The 15,499-nt window shown below is 31.1% G+C and overlaps 2 protein-coding genes across 2 annotated transcripts; both read left to right on the top strand.

Moving 5' to 3' along the window:
• The first annotated feature begins 2,532 nt into the window (after positions 1-2,532).
• On the top strand, positions 2,533-11,066 carry LOC148191500 (uncharacterized). The gene is made up of 13 exons (XM_088102106.1): positions 2,533-3,246; positions 5,419-5,571; positions 5,650-5,862; positions 5,944-6,033; positions 6,202-6,318; positions 6,539-6,808; positions 7,447-7,606; positions 8,354-8,431; positions 8,841-8,941; positions 9,067-9,237; positions 9,752-9,826; positions 10,355-10,468; positions 10,596-11,066. Exons 1-13 carry the CDS (start codon positions 2,866-2,868, stop codon positions 10,926-10,928), a joined length of 2,256 nt encoding a protein of 751 aa, XP_087958232.1. The 5' UTR covers positions 2,533-2,865; the 3' UTR covers positions 10,929-11,066.
• Positions 11,067-12,101: 1,035 nt separating this feature from the next.
• LOC148191499 (putative nucleoside diphosphate kinase 5) lies at positions 12,102-14,677 on the top strand. Its single transcript, XM_088102407.1, has 5 exons — positions 12,102-12,392; positions 12,910-13,134; positions 13,647-13,754; positions 13,880-13,989; positions 14,486-14,677. Exons 1-5 carry the CDS (start codon positions 12,328-12,330, stop codon positions 14,512-14,514), a joined length of 537 nt encoding a protein of 178 aa, XP_087958533.1. The 5' UTR covers positions 12,102-12,327; the 3' UTR covers positions 14,515-14,677.
• Positions 14,678-15,499: the final 822 nt, after the last annotated feature.

Below are 15,499 nucleotides of genomic sequence, written 5' to 3'. Positions count from 1 at the left end.
TTAGTATTATTGCTTCTACTAAATTGACTGACATGTGGGATGAATTTTAACACATTTCTTGACAGATAACCCAAACAATCATGCCGTAGATCAAATAATGAATCACTACCAATTATTAATGCTTGTATCTTTGGAATATTCTAAAAAAAATAAAGTCCATTGGATCGTTCATTCGCTCCAATCAACACCCTCATATGTTTTTGAACTGAACAATACAATTTGAAACATCAATTAATTGAGAAATAGAAATTAAATTGCAAGTTCATTGTGGCACAAAGAACATTATCTAATTGCAAACCACCATCCAAAATCAAATTGTCCTCCTTTGTAGCAATGACATCTTTCCCTTTCGAAATCCCACTAGTATGGTTGGAATGTTCTTCAAATTTTTCAAACAAGATAAATTTATTGTCACATGGTATGAGGCTACAGGATAAATAATACAGAAATGTCATTCTTGCCACGAAGGCAATTATTGATTTTGAAAATATTCAAAATGTTAAGAAACTGTTGTCATTGTATCAGAGTGATACCATATATTCTCATTGGTTCATCATGAGATTATCCACCATTGTTTTTCACCATAATCTCTTATAATTCTAAAAACAATTTTAGTTTTTCCTAGAATTTTGCTTAATTTTATACTAGTGTTGTTAAAATGGGTTAGAACCCACGGACCAACCGAGCCCATCATGGGTTCGAGCGAGGTTGGGTTTGAAAAAAATATTTTTTTATACGGGTCAATTTTCAACCCATGCTCACTTAGAATCCAACTCACCTAGATTGAACTCGTTGGTTCACCAACCCACCTAGTTTAATTTAATTATTTATTATTTTATGTTTTAATATTATTAGTTAATATTTTTTTTATTGTATTGTGAATGAGAATAAAAAAAATATTTCTAGGGAGCAAAATATTATAAATTTATCAATTCAAGACTTTAATCTTATAAATGGATAAGTGACACAAAAATTATCAATATTATAAACTTATTTATTCGCTTTTTGGATTTACTTTTGGATAACATTTGAGTTATATGTTTTTTTATTTATTTTGAATTGTCTTTGGAGTTTTACATCATTTTATAGTGACATTATTTAAATTTGAACTACAAATAAATTGTAATTTTTTTGGATTAAAATAAAAACTTGTAATTAAGTGAGCTAGTGAGTCAATCCGTTTAATCCACCAACCCGTGGTGAGCTAAGCTAAATTTAAATTTTTTTGATTCACTAATAAATGAGTCAGTTTGAGTTAAATGAGTCAGTTTGAGTTGACTTACTAAGTGACTAATCAGTGATGAGTCAGCTAACTCGTTTTAACAACACTACTTACCTGACCCATTTTAACAACACTACTTTATATCATGTTGATGTTAAGAAGTAATACAACTAAAACCAGAAAACCCATAACTCTTTAAAAATCAAATAAAAACAAAAAATATCAATCTTAAAAATGTTTATTAAATAATACTCACATTTATATCAATCAAATATTATTCATAATTATATTTATAAAATAATTTTTATAATTATGTTCGTAATAGACTTATAAAATATCTTTTATTTAATGATAAATAATTATAATGATAATATCTCAATAAAAACAATATAAATAAAAAGTTAAAAAAATTATATATATATATATATATATATATATATATATATATATATATATATATATATATATATAATGAATAATACCTTCTTTGTCACTTAATTAATATTTTTCTTCTACTTAAACGTTCCATCTTTATCCTACAATCTGCCGAGTTATGAATAGTTTGTGAAGGATTTATCTTTCAATTTTAACCAATACGAGAGGCTGTAAAATTTGAAAGCCTTTCTTATTGAATATTTGTATAGTAATACATATTAAATTTAACTAATATAAATATAAAGTGCAATACCATTAGACAAACACTTAGATTATGATTTATTTAATATTTTTATATTACTTAATTATTTTATGAGTTAAAATATTTTAAATTTTTAAATTTTGAGGCAAAATTAAAATTTACTTATATTCCAAATTTTAATATAATTTCATCATCAAATTTTTAAATATATTTACTGACGCAATTTAGCTCCCACGAGTCCAGCGCCTTATCTTATTAGAAGAAAAAAACAAAAAAATACATTCATCTTATCGCAAAAGAAATAAAGTGCTTGTGACGAAGGTCACACATTGTTGTTACTATTAACCTCTGTATTATTGACGAAAGGAGACAGAAGCGAGTACGTTTATGTGTCTACTTCTCTTTATAATAATAATTATTATTATTATTAAGATTTAAAAAATATGAAATTTTTAAAATTAAAAATATTATTAAATTATAAAAATGTCTTACAAAAATAATTATAAAATAAATGGTTTGTATAATTTTATTATGGGTACTTTTTTTTTTATTGTGGATACTTTTCTTAATCATAAGAAATTAATTGAATTTATAAAAATAGGTACTTTAGAAATAAAATGATAAGAATTTATATAAAAAAATAATTAAAACGGAAAATGTCATAGTCATAGATGATTAATTTTATTCTTTCCTTATACATGGCTAAGTTACTGCTATTGAATTAATTATTATTGATAAATAAATAAAAATTTAGTATTGAGATAAATAAAAAAAATATCCATAAAAATAAATTTCGTCGGGGTCCAGTGCCTTCCTCACTTGCTTTCTTCTTCTTCGTTCTTTTTCTCTTTTTTTCTGCTTCTTCCTCTGTTTCTCAAAACCTGACATCTTTTTAATTGCATTTCACAAACCCTTACTTTCTTCCCTGCGAAACCTCCAATCGCTCCCTCTCTGGCTTACTCTAATTCCTTTCATAAATCACCGGAAAATCTCCCCGGCGGTGGCGATGGCTGACTATTTCTCAAGCTCCGTCGAATTCGGACTCAACCTATCAAAGCGAGTTTACTACGGCAAAGGATCAGCTCCTTCTCTGGTTCGGTCGATGTCACGTTCGCCGGAGGGATTCCTCCCTACAGCTCCGATGTGCTACGCGGTGATATCCGATCCGGAAAAGGTCGAGAATCCGGACATTCGAAGTTACCAGCCCTACGTGCACGGCCAGTGCGAGCCTCCGGCGCTGATACCGCTTGAGCTTCACGGCGTCGCCATGGAAGTAGAGTGCTCCTTGGACACGGCGTTTGTAACGGTTACCGGAAAGTGGCGCGTGCATTGCGTGACCGGAAGTAGTACTTGTGATTGCCAGGTTGCTATACCCATGGGTGAACAGGTACATATATATATATTATATACTCAACCATTAAATCAATTCCCATCAATGCATATTTTTCCATTTTCTTTATTCTTTCAATTTTAAAATAATTTTCTTAATACAAAATAATCTGAATTTAAGCTATGGATACTTCCAGTACAAAATCAGAAATCACAAGTACTTTTTATTTTTAGACAGATTAGGTAAAAACCAACAGATTTTTCTCTTTTTTTTCTGTCGTTTGACATGACAGAAATAAAGTAAAAAAAAAGTTGTAGTCGCATCGCAGTTACAATACCGCGGTAAAAGTTATGTGTGTGGATGCAGAATATAAAGAGTAATGCTATAATGGGATGATGTGAAAAAAGAGAGTAAATATTAAAACAAAAAGAAAAAAGAAAGTGAGATTTTATAAATTAAAGGGAAGAAAAATAAAAAAATATATATATGAAAAGTTGCGGAATTAGGTATATTATTTATATTGGATTATGTCCTAATGATTAAGTAAAAAAATCTCATATAATCTGTAGATCAAGATTCATTTTTCTATTTGACAAGTTGCATAACTGAATAGAATAGAGAGGAACAGTGACGAGAAGTTGAAATGGTTGGTATGACTTTTGTTCCCATTTTGTTGTTTGTGAATAGCATAACAAATGCATATTAAAGGGGTACTGGAGAGAAATTACAGTTACTAGAATAATTTTTTTGTAAACCACGAATCCATACGACTTTTCTTTCAAACTTACACAATTCTCACAAATCCTTTGGTTTTCATCCTCACCAACCATAAAATCCTTAATGCAGACAGCGTAAAAGATGATTTTATATTGGCGAAGAAAATTAACGATTAAAGAGTGTGCATCCATTTTCTTTTTTTCTTTTAATTGTTTAATCCAAAAATAAAAAATAATTTTGATGTCAAGATAACATTTTAATTGCGTAATTTATAGTGAAAGGTAATAAAAAAAACTTTTGGATAGGATAATAAAAATTAACTTCTGACTTCCAGATTTTATTATCTGAAAAGGAGAAAGTATAAATTATTTTTATATGGAGATGCAGAAATATATATATATATATATATATATATATATATATATATATATATATATATGGAGAGAGAGAGAGAGAGAGAGAGAGAGAGATGAAAGAAGAAGCTCCTGGAAAATGATGATACGAAATAGTTGGTTTAAAATCTAGTGTAAAAGTTTTTGTTGAAATTGTTCTTTATAAAGTACCATTTTTTTTTATATAAAAAAGGTGTTACCTACGAGTGAGTGAAATAAACAAGTAGGTTACTGAAAATGAAAAAAACATTCGAGTGTTCATGGGCCAAACAAAAAAGGTAAGAACGAAGGGAATAAAAGGCAAATGCTTCCTGCACCACATCAAATTTTTCCTCCCACCCCCTTAAAAAGTTTCCAGAAAATGTTTTCCGTAAAGAGAGGGGCGATTGATTTTCGGAAAAAAATAAATTCCGGAAGATATGGGATATGGGAAGAAAATGATATTTTTCTGTGAGAAAGTGTGGTTTTGTTTGGTTTGTATCAGCCTTTTTCTTATTTAATATGTTTTAATATTTTAATAATTATGCAGATATATTTTACTATATTTCCTGTTTTGAAATATGAAATTTTTGGGAAAAGAGTAAGTTCGTTTGCTATTTTCTTCACTAAAAATTGAAAATTAATTTAAGGCAATTTTTTCTTAGTATCATTTATAGAAATATCAAATTGTTTTAATTTTTTAAAAGGCTGTTAATGATTTCTTCTATTAATTTACGGTTTAAAGGATTCAAACTCTAAAAATACATCAAATAAAAGTAAGCATAATGAAATACCAAAAAAATTGGTGTCTTTGTAATAAAAAATAAAAGCAAAAGAATTTAAACTCAAATACTTGGATGATTAATGGTGTATTTGGTGAGTTAGAAAATTTAAACCAATTTTATTTTTTTATTGAATATATTGTTTGAATATATTTGACTCTTTTTCACATGAGTAGAAGAGGACTGATTGTATCCTTGTATGGATGAATCAGTGTTTTTACAAATATATTTAGTCCAGGGTGGACAACATGAAATGTTTTGATGTTTCCTAGATTTATGAAATTGAATACAAACATTTTGTGCAACTTGATATGTAGTTTGTATCATGAATTCTCAAGTTAATACGATGTGGCTAACAGGGTTCACTTCTAGGTCTGGAGGTCGATGGTTCTGGGAGAACTTATCATACTGAATTGATCTCCCTGAAAGATGAAAAGGATAAGGATAGAGTGGCCAAAGCTAAAGATGGATACTTCTTGAAAAGCCATATATACACCGTTAAGATTCCACAGGTTATTATATTAACTTCAATATTGATAGTTATTATTGTGCACAGCCTATTTATTTAGAAAATTGTTCATGTCTTGCAGTTTAGGGGAGGCTCCGTGTTCTCAACTAAGATTAGATGGTCCCAGAAAATATTATTTCATGATGGCCAGTTATCTCTCTGTGTCCCTTTCAGCTTTCCGTCATACGTGAACCCAGCTGGAAAAAGAATTTCTAAAAAGGAGAAGATATTTTTGAAAGTGAATTCTGGTTCTGCAACGGAAGTGTTATGCAAAAGCAACAGTCATCCCCTTAAGGTAAAATTTATCGCGCTGTTACAAATTTCAGTTTGGCCACCTTTATTAGACTTGAACAACATTATCCTTGCGACTTTCCAGGAACTACTGCGCCAAGCTGGCAAATTAAATTTATCATATGAAGCAGAAGTGCCAGCATGGTCAAGTACAGACTTCAGTTTCTCGTACTCTGTAAGACCTAGAATCATAGAATTTTATTAAAGTTATTTAAATCAATTCCATAAAAGCCGCAATGAGTGGCTTCTGAATCATGGATATTCATAATCAGACATGAATATTATATGTGCCATAATAAAAAAAATTATTAACTTAATGGTCTGGTCTGGTGTTTTTACATAGGTTTCTTCAAATGACATATCTGGAGCTGTTCTCCTGCAATCTCCATTCCTGCGTGATTTTGACGAAAGAGAGATATTTTGTTTGTATCTTTTCCCGGGAAACGGGCAGGGCAGAAAGGTTAGTTGCAATATTAATTTGTTGTTAAAGTAGAAAGGTAATTTATTTTTCTAGAAGTAATTAGAAGCATATTGCATTTGGAAAAATGTCAGGTACAAAACTAGTACGAAAGGAATATAGAAATATCATTGCTAGCATTCACAGGTGCATGCCTGTTTCAAATTTCATATCACGTTTCCTTTACTTTCAAGCGCGTTTATAATGGAGCGTTCTGTGATAGGTTTTTAAAAGGGATGTGGTGTTTATAGTAGATATAAGCGCAAGCATGAAGGGAACTCCTCTCGATAACACAAAGAATGCCCTACTGGCATCACTATCCCAACTAAATGCACAAGATACATTTAACATTATAGCTTTCAATGGAGCGCTCTACTTATTTTCGTCATCAATGGAATCAGCTACCGAGGAAGCAATTTTAAATGCTACGAAGTGGGTTGACACTAATTTTATTGCTAATGGTGACACTAATATCATGCTTCCCTTAACCCAGGTAATTCTTCTTGTCATTTTCAATGAGATGTGCAAAACATTGTTCTCTTTTTTCAAGGCTTGTTAATTAAGGCTTTTCCTTTATCTTTGTTTTGTCAATTCAACCTGCTCTCGTGAAAGTATTAATATGTCTAAGAAGAGATGTAAAAGTAAAACATAAGGCTACCATATTATTACCTGTTTAACTCTTCTATTTACACCTCAAATTTGTTGGAATGACTAACACAAGTACTAGAAGTCTCACTTCGAACAGGAAATATCGATAAATATATAAGTAGGAAGAAGTCATATGTAATATTTTTAGATTTTGAAATGTGTATAAATTTACTTGTATAATTAGTACCTGACAACAATCAACTCATTCTTATTTACTCCGCATTCTCCCATTTTTATTGGAAATTTGCCTGGTTTTTTTATGGCTAAAAGTCTACAACTTTATCTTTAGCACTTGCACTTTGAGTCTGAGTTTTCTGGGATTAACAAATCAGTGCTTGTAATGTTAAACGTACAGATATAAGGTTGATCTGTTGTTGTTATGGTATATTTGCCTTTTACTAACCATAATTCTAGGCGGTGTTTAATTACTTGTATCCCATGCAAAACGTTTCGATGTTGAATCCTAAATATGGAATCTGGTAGGCAATGAAGCTACTTGAGAAATCAACTGATTCGGTCCCTGTTATTTTTCTCGTTACTGATGGGGCCGTTGAGGATGAGAGAGAGATTTGCAATTTTGTGAAAAGCTATGTCTCAAGTGGGCAATCAGTTCCAACACCGCGCATATGTACCTTTGGCATAGGCAAGATTTCTAGCTTCGGCTTCTATATATGCTCTTCAGAAAACAGTTTCTGGTATATCATTAATTGGCAATGTTCATCAGACACTTCAATCTGTGATAAGTTTGTTACTTTAGCTGATGTTTTAAGTAGCCAAAAATGTTTCTTTTTTGTGTGTGAAGATGAAACTGTTTTGAAACTTAATTTTGTATCTGTTTGGATAGAAATTAAAAGTGATTTTTAGAACTTGTCCGCTAGAAATATACAATTTTTATTTCAGCCAAGAAACTCTCACAAATACTTCTTGTTTTGCATCTTAGGCACGTTTTAAACTGAAGAATCGAATGCTTTGACATGCTGCTTAATTTGTCAAGATGAGTGTTTTATAAAATTAATCAAGAAGTACCCCATAAAAAGGGTTATGCAAATTTGGGTTGGTCGATATTGACAAGGTCTTGGTTTTGACCAACCGGTGGACTTTTATCCGTAGTTCATAGCCATTTTGACTGTTCTGCAAAGCGCTGACCTTGGAATGGGATTACCTCTCATCCACCAAAACTTTTTTTTTTGGGAGAGCTTTTCAATTACCAATTATTGGGCTTGTCACTATTATGATGTCAGTGTGCGAGAATATAGAATCTTCTATTTATCAACATTTCCTATTGCACGATATTCAGCATATATTTTTTATTTTTTGTTATTAATCTCTTTATTTGTTGCTAAACTTTTCCTTTTTAGTAATATTTCTGTTTCGTTATTTGAAAGTTCAGGTTTATATTGCAATCACTACTTCCTGCAATTGCTTGCACAAATTGGGAGAGGGCACTATGACTGTGCTCATGATTTGGGTAGGTTTCTTTCCTTGCCCTGTCAACCTCATCGCAACTTAAAGTTTCCGCAAATTTGAGATGTAAATTTGAAAAAAGAAATATTCTTATCATGGTTGAAGTCACCAAAGATGCTAATGAGTGTGTATAGACAGATCAACCACAAAAAAACATTGGAGACGATTTGGGGCTAATTCACGTGCAAAACTTGCTCAAAAGAATAGGATCGTCCAAAGTTCAGAAGGAGCATTTTGACTATGCTAACGGGACATCTTAGCTAACGTTAAAACTAGATAGATTGTAATACCATATTGATATTAGAAAAGGATTTCCCTAACTCATTTTCAGAAACTAGTTCGAGAGATTGAGCAAGGCTTAATCCATACATATATGAAGTTTTATTCATCTCCCTTTTTTTCATCTTTTCCAGATTCAATTGAATTTAGAATGCAAAGGCTTTTCAGTACAATTTCATCGGTTATAGTTGCTGATGTAACAATCGAAAGTTTAGAAGGTCTTGATTCACATGAGGTACATATCCAATTAAGCATTAACTTTAATTATCACTGGAAACGTGCTCTAATGGTTTATAGTTTACTTAATTTACGTGTTACATCCATCTGATGTTGAAACTGTATTCTGATTATATATTGCAGTTATTCCCGTCTCATATACAAGATATATCATCTGGAAGTCCGTTGATCCTATCAGGCAGATACAGTGGAACTTTCCCTGAATTAGTTAAAGTCTCTGGTACTTTGGCAGATATGACTAACTTCGTTGTAGACCTGAAAGTGAAAAGAGAGAAGGATATACAACTCAGTAACGTAATATCTCACTCCTAAGGCATAACTTACTCTTATTCTTCATATCTGATTGTGATTTTTCCCATCTTAGCAAATGGGAAGTGAATACTACCATGCAATGCAACTTATGCATAGCTTCTCCTGCATTGTATCACCGTATGTAATGCTGTGCTGCTATTACGTTGCCTTCACTCTTTAATGTTCACTCCACACTTTATTTGGGTTGGGTAGGCAGTTAGTGCATTAAAAGTGGATTGCTTTTTAGTCATCCTTTCACTGATCTATGTCGCATCTAAATATGAATTTCAATTCTTAATGCCTTGAATCATCTATCAGTCCAAACTTATACTGGTCCTGTATCATCGGTTTCTTCCTTGGACACATGTGATATGCATTTCATATCATTGAGAAAGAAAGTTCTCCAGGTTACACAAAGAACCATTTGGAATGTAGATTCTTTGAATAGGGTGATTGCTAAATGCATGCTCGACTATGCGCTGAATGCCGTTTGATAAATCTTTTGTATTCCCTCCAGGTCCTTGCAAAGAGACATATAGACATGGTGACTGCACAGGCCTGGTTATTGAAAAGTGAAGAGCTGGAGGAGAAGGTTTGTCTATTATGTATGTTTGTGGGTATAGAATTTCTTTTTGAAGAAGAAACTGAAAAACTGAAAATGGAAAATACAAGGAGACCAGTTTATATCAAGATATCAATTTCAAACAATGCCACACTGGTTTCATGCACTAACGTTTTTGTATCTTTTGTATTTCAAATAATGTCATACTAAGAGTTGCAGGATAGGAGGGCTGAGAGTGCAGGACTGAATAATGTTTTGGAAAAAACGTGTCTGCCATCTAACTGTGATATATTGTTAATGTTAAAACAAAAACTTGATTTTTGGTTATTCCTTTTGGACCATAAATGAAAACAGTCTATATTTTAGTTCCTAGATTCGAAAAATGTTTACAAATTGATCCATATTGATTGCTAAAGTTATAACAGTATTAGATTTTGCTATGTTGACAAACTTTTGTCCCTAATGATGATAACTTGGAACCAAATTCGAAAATATTGATTTTTTGTTTTGTTTTGCTGTACCCCTCATCAATTAAAAATGGCTACTGTTGTCTAATAGGTTACAAAAATGAGCATTCAAAATAAAGTTCCGTCAGAGTATACCTGCATGAGCATGGTTCTTGTACAAAGCGAAGAAGGGAAGAAAGAACCAGAACAATTTCTGTTACAAAAGGTAGACTTTGCATTGGAATCAACTAATATAAGGACAAATTTTACCTTCATCTTGTTCGCAAAATATCAGAATAGTTCCATTTACCCTTTGCGCCATCTATCTGAATCTCTAAGTTCCTAATAAACAGGCATACAGCAAACTTAGCTTCCAGAGGGTGGAGTTGAACAACCAGAAGTTATTCCTTGGCGGACTGAGTCTTGGATTTGGTGACTGGAAGGCAACTGCTGAGAATATGCCACCAGCTATAAAGGAAGCAAAACCACCTGAAGGACTACTGGGGAAGGCTACTTCCAACTGTTGTGGTCGATTGGCTGATACCTGTTGTGGCATGTGTCTGCTGCAGACTTGCACTTTTGTGAATGACCGGTGCACCATTGTTTGCACTCAACTTTGTGCAGCCCTGGCCTGTTTTGAGTTAATCAAATGCTGTGTTGAGCTCTGCGAGTGTGATTGTTTGTAGTGAAATCATATATATATATATATATATGCTAAGTCAAGCATAGAGAAACTGTTTAATATTACAAATTGTTAGCATTGTATATATGTATTATATGAGCTCTTCTGCTATGAATAAAATGTTTACAGCTTATAAATCAAAGGAAGGGAAATTGTGTAAACTTCTTAGTTCTTTCCTAATCAACGAATGGAAAGAATCACGTGTTTGATTACATTTTTATTTTCAGTTAAGTTATTATATGAATTAAGTAACTATTATGAACCGTAGATGTTAGTTTTGATTATATAATTTGTTAAGTCAACTTCATTACCTTTAAAAGTAATATTTTAATTTAACATAAATACTTAATAATCAGAGTAAATGATTTTAAATTTAAAAAATTATACGGAATACTTGTACAGAAATAAAATTACACCACTACAATTTTTTACTAAAAATCATATAGTTTAATATTTATTTTCTTCAAAATTCACTGTAAAATTAATCGTATATATAAAATACTAAAATGATTTAAGAATCAAAATTAACTTAAATGTAATTTTCAAAATATAATTAAATATAGATAATTTGATCACCTTATTATAATTTTAATATTTAAAATGAATAATGATGGTAATGAAATTATAATTTTTAATATTAATGATTTTATATTTAATAATATTTAAACTGGTATAATTTCATATTTTATATATGCATATGGATTGTTGTTAGAATTAGATATCTACAATCGATTATAATTGTATATTTAACCCAATTATTTTCTGGGTTTAATACATCAATGGAAGTAGCTTTCATATCGAGCATTAAAATGAAGCTATCCTAAATATTATTTTTTTAATGATCTTAAATTGCTAAAAAGTTATTTATATTCAAAATAAGGATTTCTTCTGCTTTTTAATATGAGATTCCTAAAGATTTTTGTTTCAATTCATTTTTTAAATTCTAAAATAAATTTGATTAATTATGCTCTGACTTTTTCATTTTATTTTTAATTAACTTACATTTGTATTTAGTTCAACTTTAAAACAAAAATAGACAAAATAAATCCGTGGTAACTGTTTTATTAAAATTAAAAATTTTATCGGTTACTGTTAAAATAAATTTACAGGTAATAAAATTTTTTTCTTTCTCCTAAAATTGTTTCTAATCAAACTGAATTAGTTTTCCATGTAAGTAAACCATGTTTCTTTGAGTGGGTACCCAACACAAAACCTCTGTTGCCTCTGCAGCAAGGATTTCTCTACAGCATAAATCTTAATCATTGATAATATTCTTCTCTGTTGTTATGGATGATGGGATTCAAAACCATTAGAAGTATGGAAAACTCCATAACTATTCTCCCCTCTCCCAATAGATTGTAATTTTCCTCATTGTTGCTGCTTCTTTCAGCTTCATTCTGAAAATGAGAACCCCTTTTGTCGGATTCAGCAGTATACTAGTGCTTCTTGTTTTCGTCTCTGCTTCCTGGTAAGCTGCGACTTCAGTACTAGGCCCTAGGGTTTCAAATAATTTGAATTGGGTAACCATGGGGAAATGAGAAATACAGCATTGGATTTCCTTCGTCTAATTGTAATGAACATCACATTTTTTATGTTGAATATCCTTTTCTTCTCATATCTATAATTTAAACTTTTTGGTCACTGAATTTAGGAAAGGAATAACTGTGCATGTTTTTTATTTTCTGGGTTCGGGTAAATTAATAATTCTGAAATTCTTTTTCCCCCTTCTGCTTAGTTTATATTATATAATAGCTTTCAGAAATTTATATAGTAATGTTTATCACATTTTAGTTCATCCTGATGACGGAGAGTTATGCATGTTTTTGTATATATCAAATTGTTGATGTTTTATATGTGCATTGCGCGAAGAAAGGCTCATAAGGGCTGGCCAGGTGAAAGGCTAGCTGGTTTGGATTTTTGATGTACCTAAAAGTGGAAAAGTGATGAAAAATAAACTCACTTTGTGATCTTTTTCAAAATTGCAGTTTTTCTACCCATGGAAGTTTGGAAATGGAGAGAACTTTGGCGATTATAAAACCAGACGGATTAATCGGTAACTACACTGATGATATCAAGAGAACAATTGTAGAATATGGTTTCAGCATTTTTAAGGAAAAGATTGTTCAACTTGATCAAGCCACTGTAGAAAAGTTTTATGCTGAGCACTCTTCAAAATGTTTCTTTTCCAGGTTTATAAAATACATGACAAGGTATGAGGTATCTCATTCCCATGAAAGTCTTGATGTATGACGATGGTATATTATGTTTCCTGAGCTGTTATGTCCACCTCACTATACTGATGTTTGTTGTGTTACCTAAATTGCAAGACCCACTTTTACTTAGTTTTATATGCTTGTTAATGTTAAAATTACTTTAATGTTAGGGTTCAATGATATTTATTTCAACAATTTTCCTTTATCTCTGTAATCTTTATTCATTAAACCATTTCTTGCACTAGTTGAAGATGAAAGCCAAATTCAGTTAAGTTTATTCATTATATAGATCATTTTGAACTTAAGCGCATCAGAAGAAATGAAGCATATACACTCGATGGTTTAACTTGTATTGATCGTGTACTTGTGTTTGAGGAAATTCTTGATATTACTGTGGCCTTCAATGGTTCATTGTAATAATTTTTGCATTAACTTCCCTTGCTGCGTGCTTTCTAGTCTTTTTTTTAACCTATAAACCTTTTCTTCTGCTTCTCTGAAACAATTATCAGTGGACCAGTGTTGGTTATGGTCTTGGAGAAGGATAACGCTATTGCTGATTGGCGTGCTTTAATGGGCCCTACTGATGCAAGCAAAGCTAAGATTACTCACCCTCACAGGTCATATAATGTTACTAATCTTATTACATCACAAATATGAACTCTATAACTCGTTCAATTTGAGCTTGATGAACATGATATCTGTTAATTTGCTTTATAGTGAAAATAGTTATTATTTTGTGCAGCATCAGAGCAAAATGCGGATTGGATATAGAAAGGAATTGTGTTCATGGTTCAGACTCTCCTAAATCTGCACAAAGAGAGATTCCATTTTTCTTTCAGGAGCTGTCCGCAGGTCAATAATTTTAATTCTATTTTCAAGCAAAAATAAATAAAGTATTTCTTTAGACACTAGATTTGCTCTATAATCACATAAATTTTTGAATATACAGCAGTGGACTACTTAATGGCACATAGGGAATATAGAGTTCTTGCGAAGAAAGGAATTTCTTATCAATTAAACTGTTGGATGCATGAAGAAAAGCTTCCTTTTAGATTCCTAGTTCTTAAAGAATTTATGCTGAAATTATTAGTAATAGTAGTAGAACAATGTTAAGATAGTTGTCTTCTTTTCAAAAGATATTGGCAGAAAGGGCACCAACATCTTGACATAGTCATGTTATGGATCAACTTGCTAGTATAAACATCTTTCTTAAATCTTAAGCAACTTAGCAAGATGGTTCTGTTCCAAATTCCAATTATCATATTCATATCCTTTTTTTATTGCCTAAAATTTGTGATAATTACCGCTAAAGCTCTTTACTTACTTTGCCTCTCCAAATCTTTGACAGATGTGATTGGAGAGCATGATGAATTGTAGCTGCTACAAGTTTGAAGCATTAACACAACTTCATTGTATTTTTCTGTGTAGCATGAAGACTTATACCATGGAAATCTAAGTTAATTGGAGAAAAAAAATAATGAAATGACTCGAAAATTATCCGTTCAAGTTTTTATCCAATCACTTTATATATTTTCTCCGACCAATGTATGGTAGTCAAATCCAGGTCTTCAATTGATCTTGCATGTTTGCCTACTGTTCTTGTATGAAAAAATCCTTTGACAAATTATCATTGCATACCTTCCTGGATTTATCACACTGATATTAATAAACTGTGTTGAATCTGTCTGCATAAAAAAATTCACAATTTTGAAAAACAATTTTTTAAAGAGTCCGAAGAAACCAAATTGAAAATAATTTTTTATTTAAAATAAATCGAAATTTAATTTTATCTGAACGATGAAATTTGTGTACTTATTTCAAATTCAGTAAAACACTCAAAAACTATATTCTCGTTATCTTAATTCTTTCAATGCAACATGTTTCACCTTACTGTTTGTTTGGAACCTCGTTTCAACCCTTGTTAACATATATTATTGGATGCAAAGGTACACCGCACAAAATTCAGGTTTAATTATTTTTTTATTGTTTATCAGTTCGTTGACCGTATTCGTAATTCGTTGATTCTAACATTTCTTAATTTAGGTTTATATTGACGTAACAATACTCACGGCTTTCTTTTTTAGTTGGTTTCATTCATTCAACTAGGGATGTCAAAAAAATCCGCAGCAGCGGATGTCGGCGGATAAAATTCGCAACGGATAGTTGATACCCGCGAATATTTACTATCCGTAACCCGCGGGTAGCGGGTATTAGGGTCGGGTGTGGGTATTATACTATCCGTACTCGCGGATACCCGTTATCCGCAAAAAATAAAAATAAAAATTTAATTTATATTTTATTAAGTTAAATTTAATTAAAATTAACATTAATTTATATTTTACAAGATTAAATTTAATTAAAA

Source organism: Vigna umbellata, chromosome 11 (assembly GCF_029865625.1).
Source record: "Vigna umbellata cultivar VRB3 chromosome 11, Vumbellata_1.0, whole genome shotgun sequence".
In the NCBI taxonomy this organism is placed as follows: Eukaryota; Viridiplantae; Streptophyta; class Magnoliopsida; order Fabales; family Fabaceae; genus Vigna; species Vigna umbellata.
The sequence above is the reverse complement of the archived record's forward strand: the minus strand, read 5'-3'. Positions and strand labels throughout refer to the sequence as shown.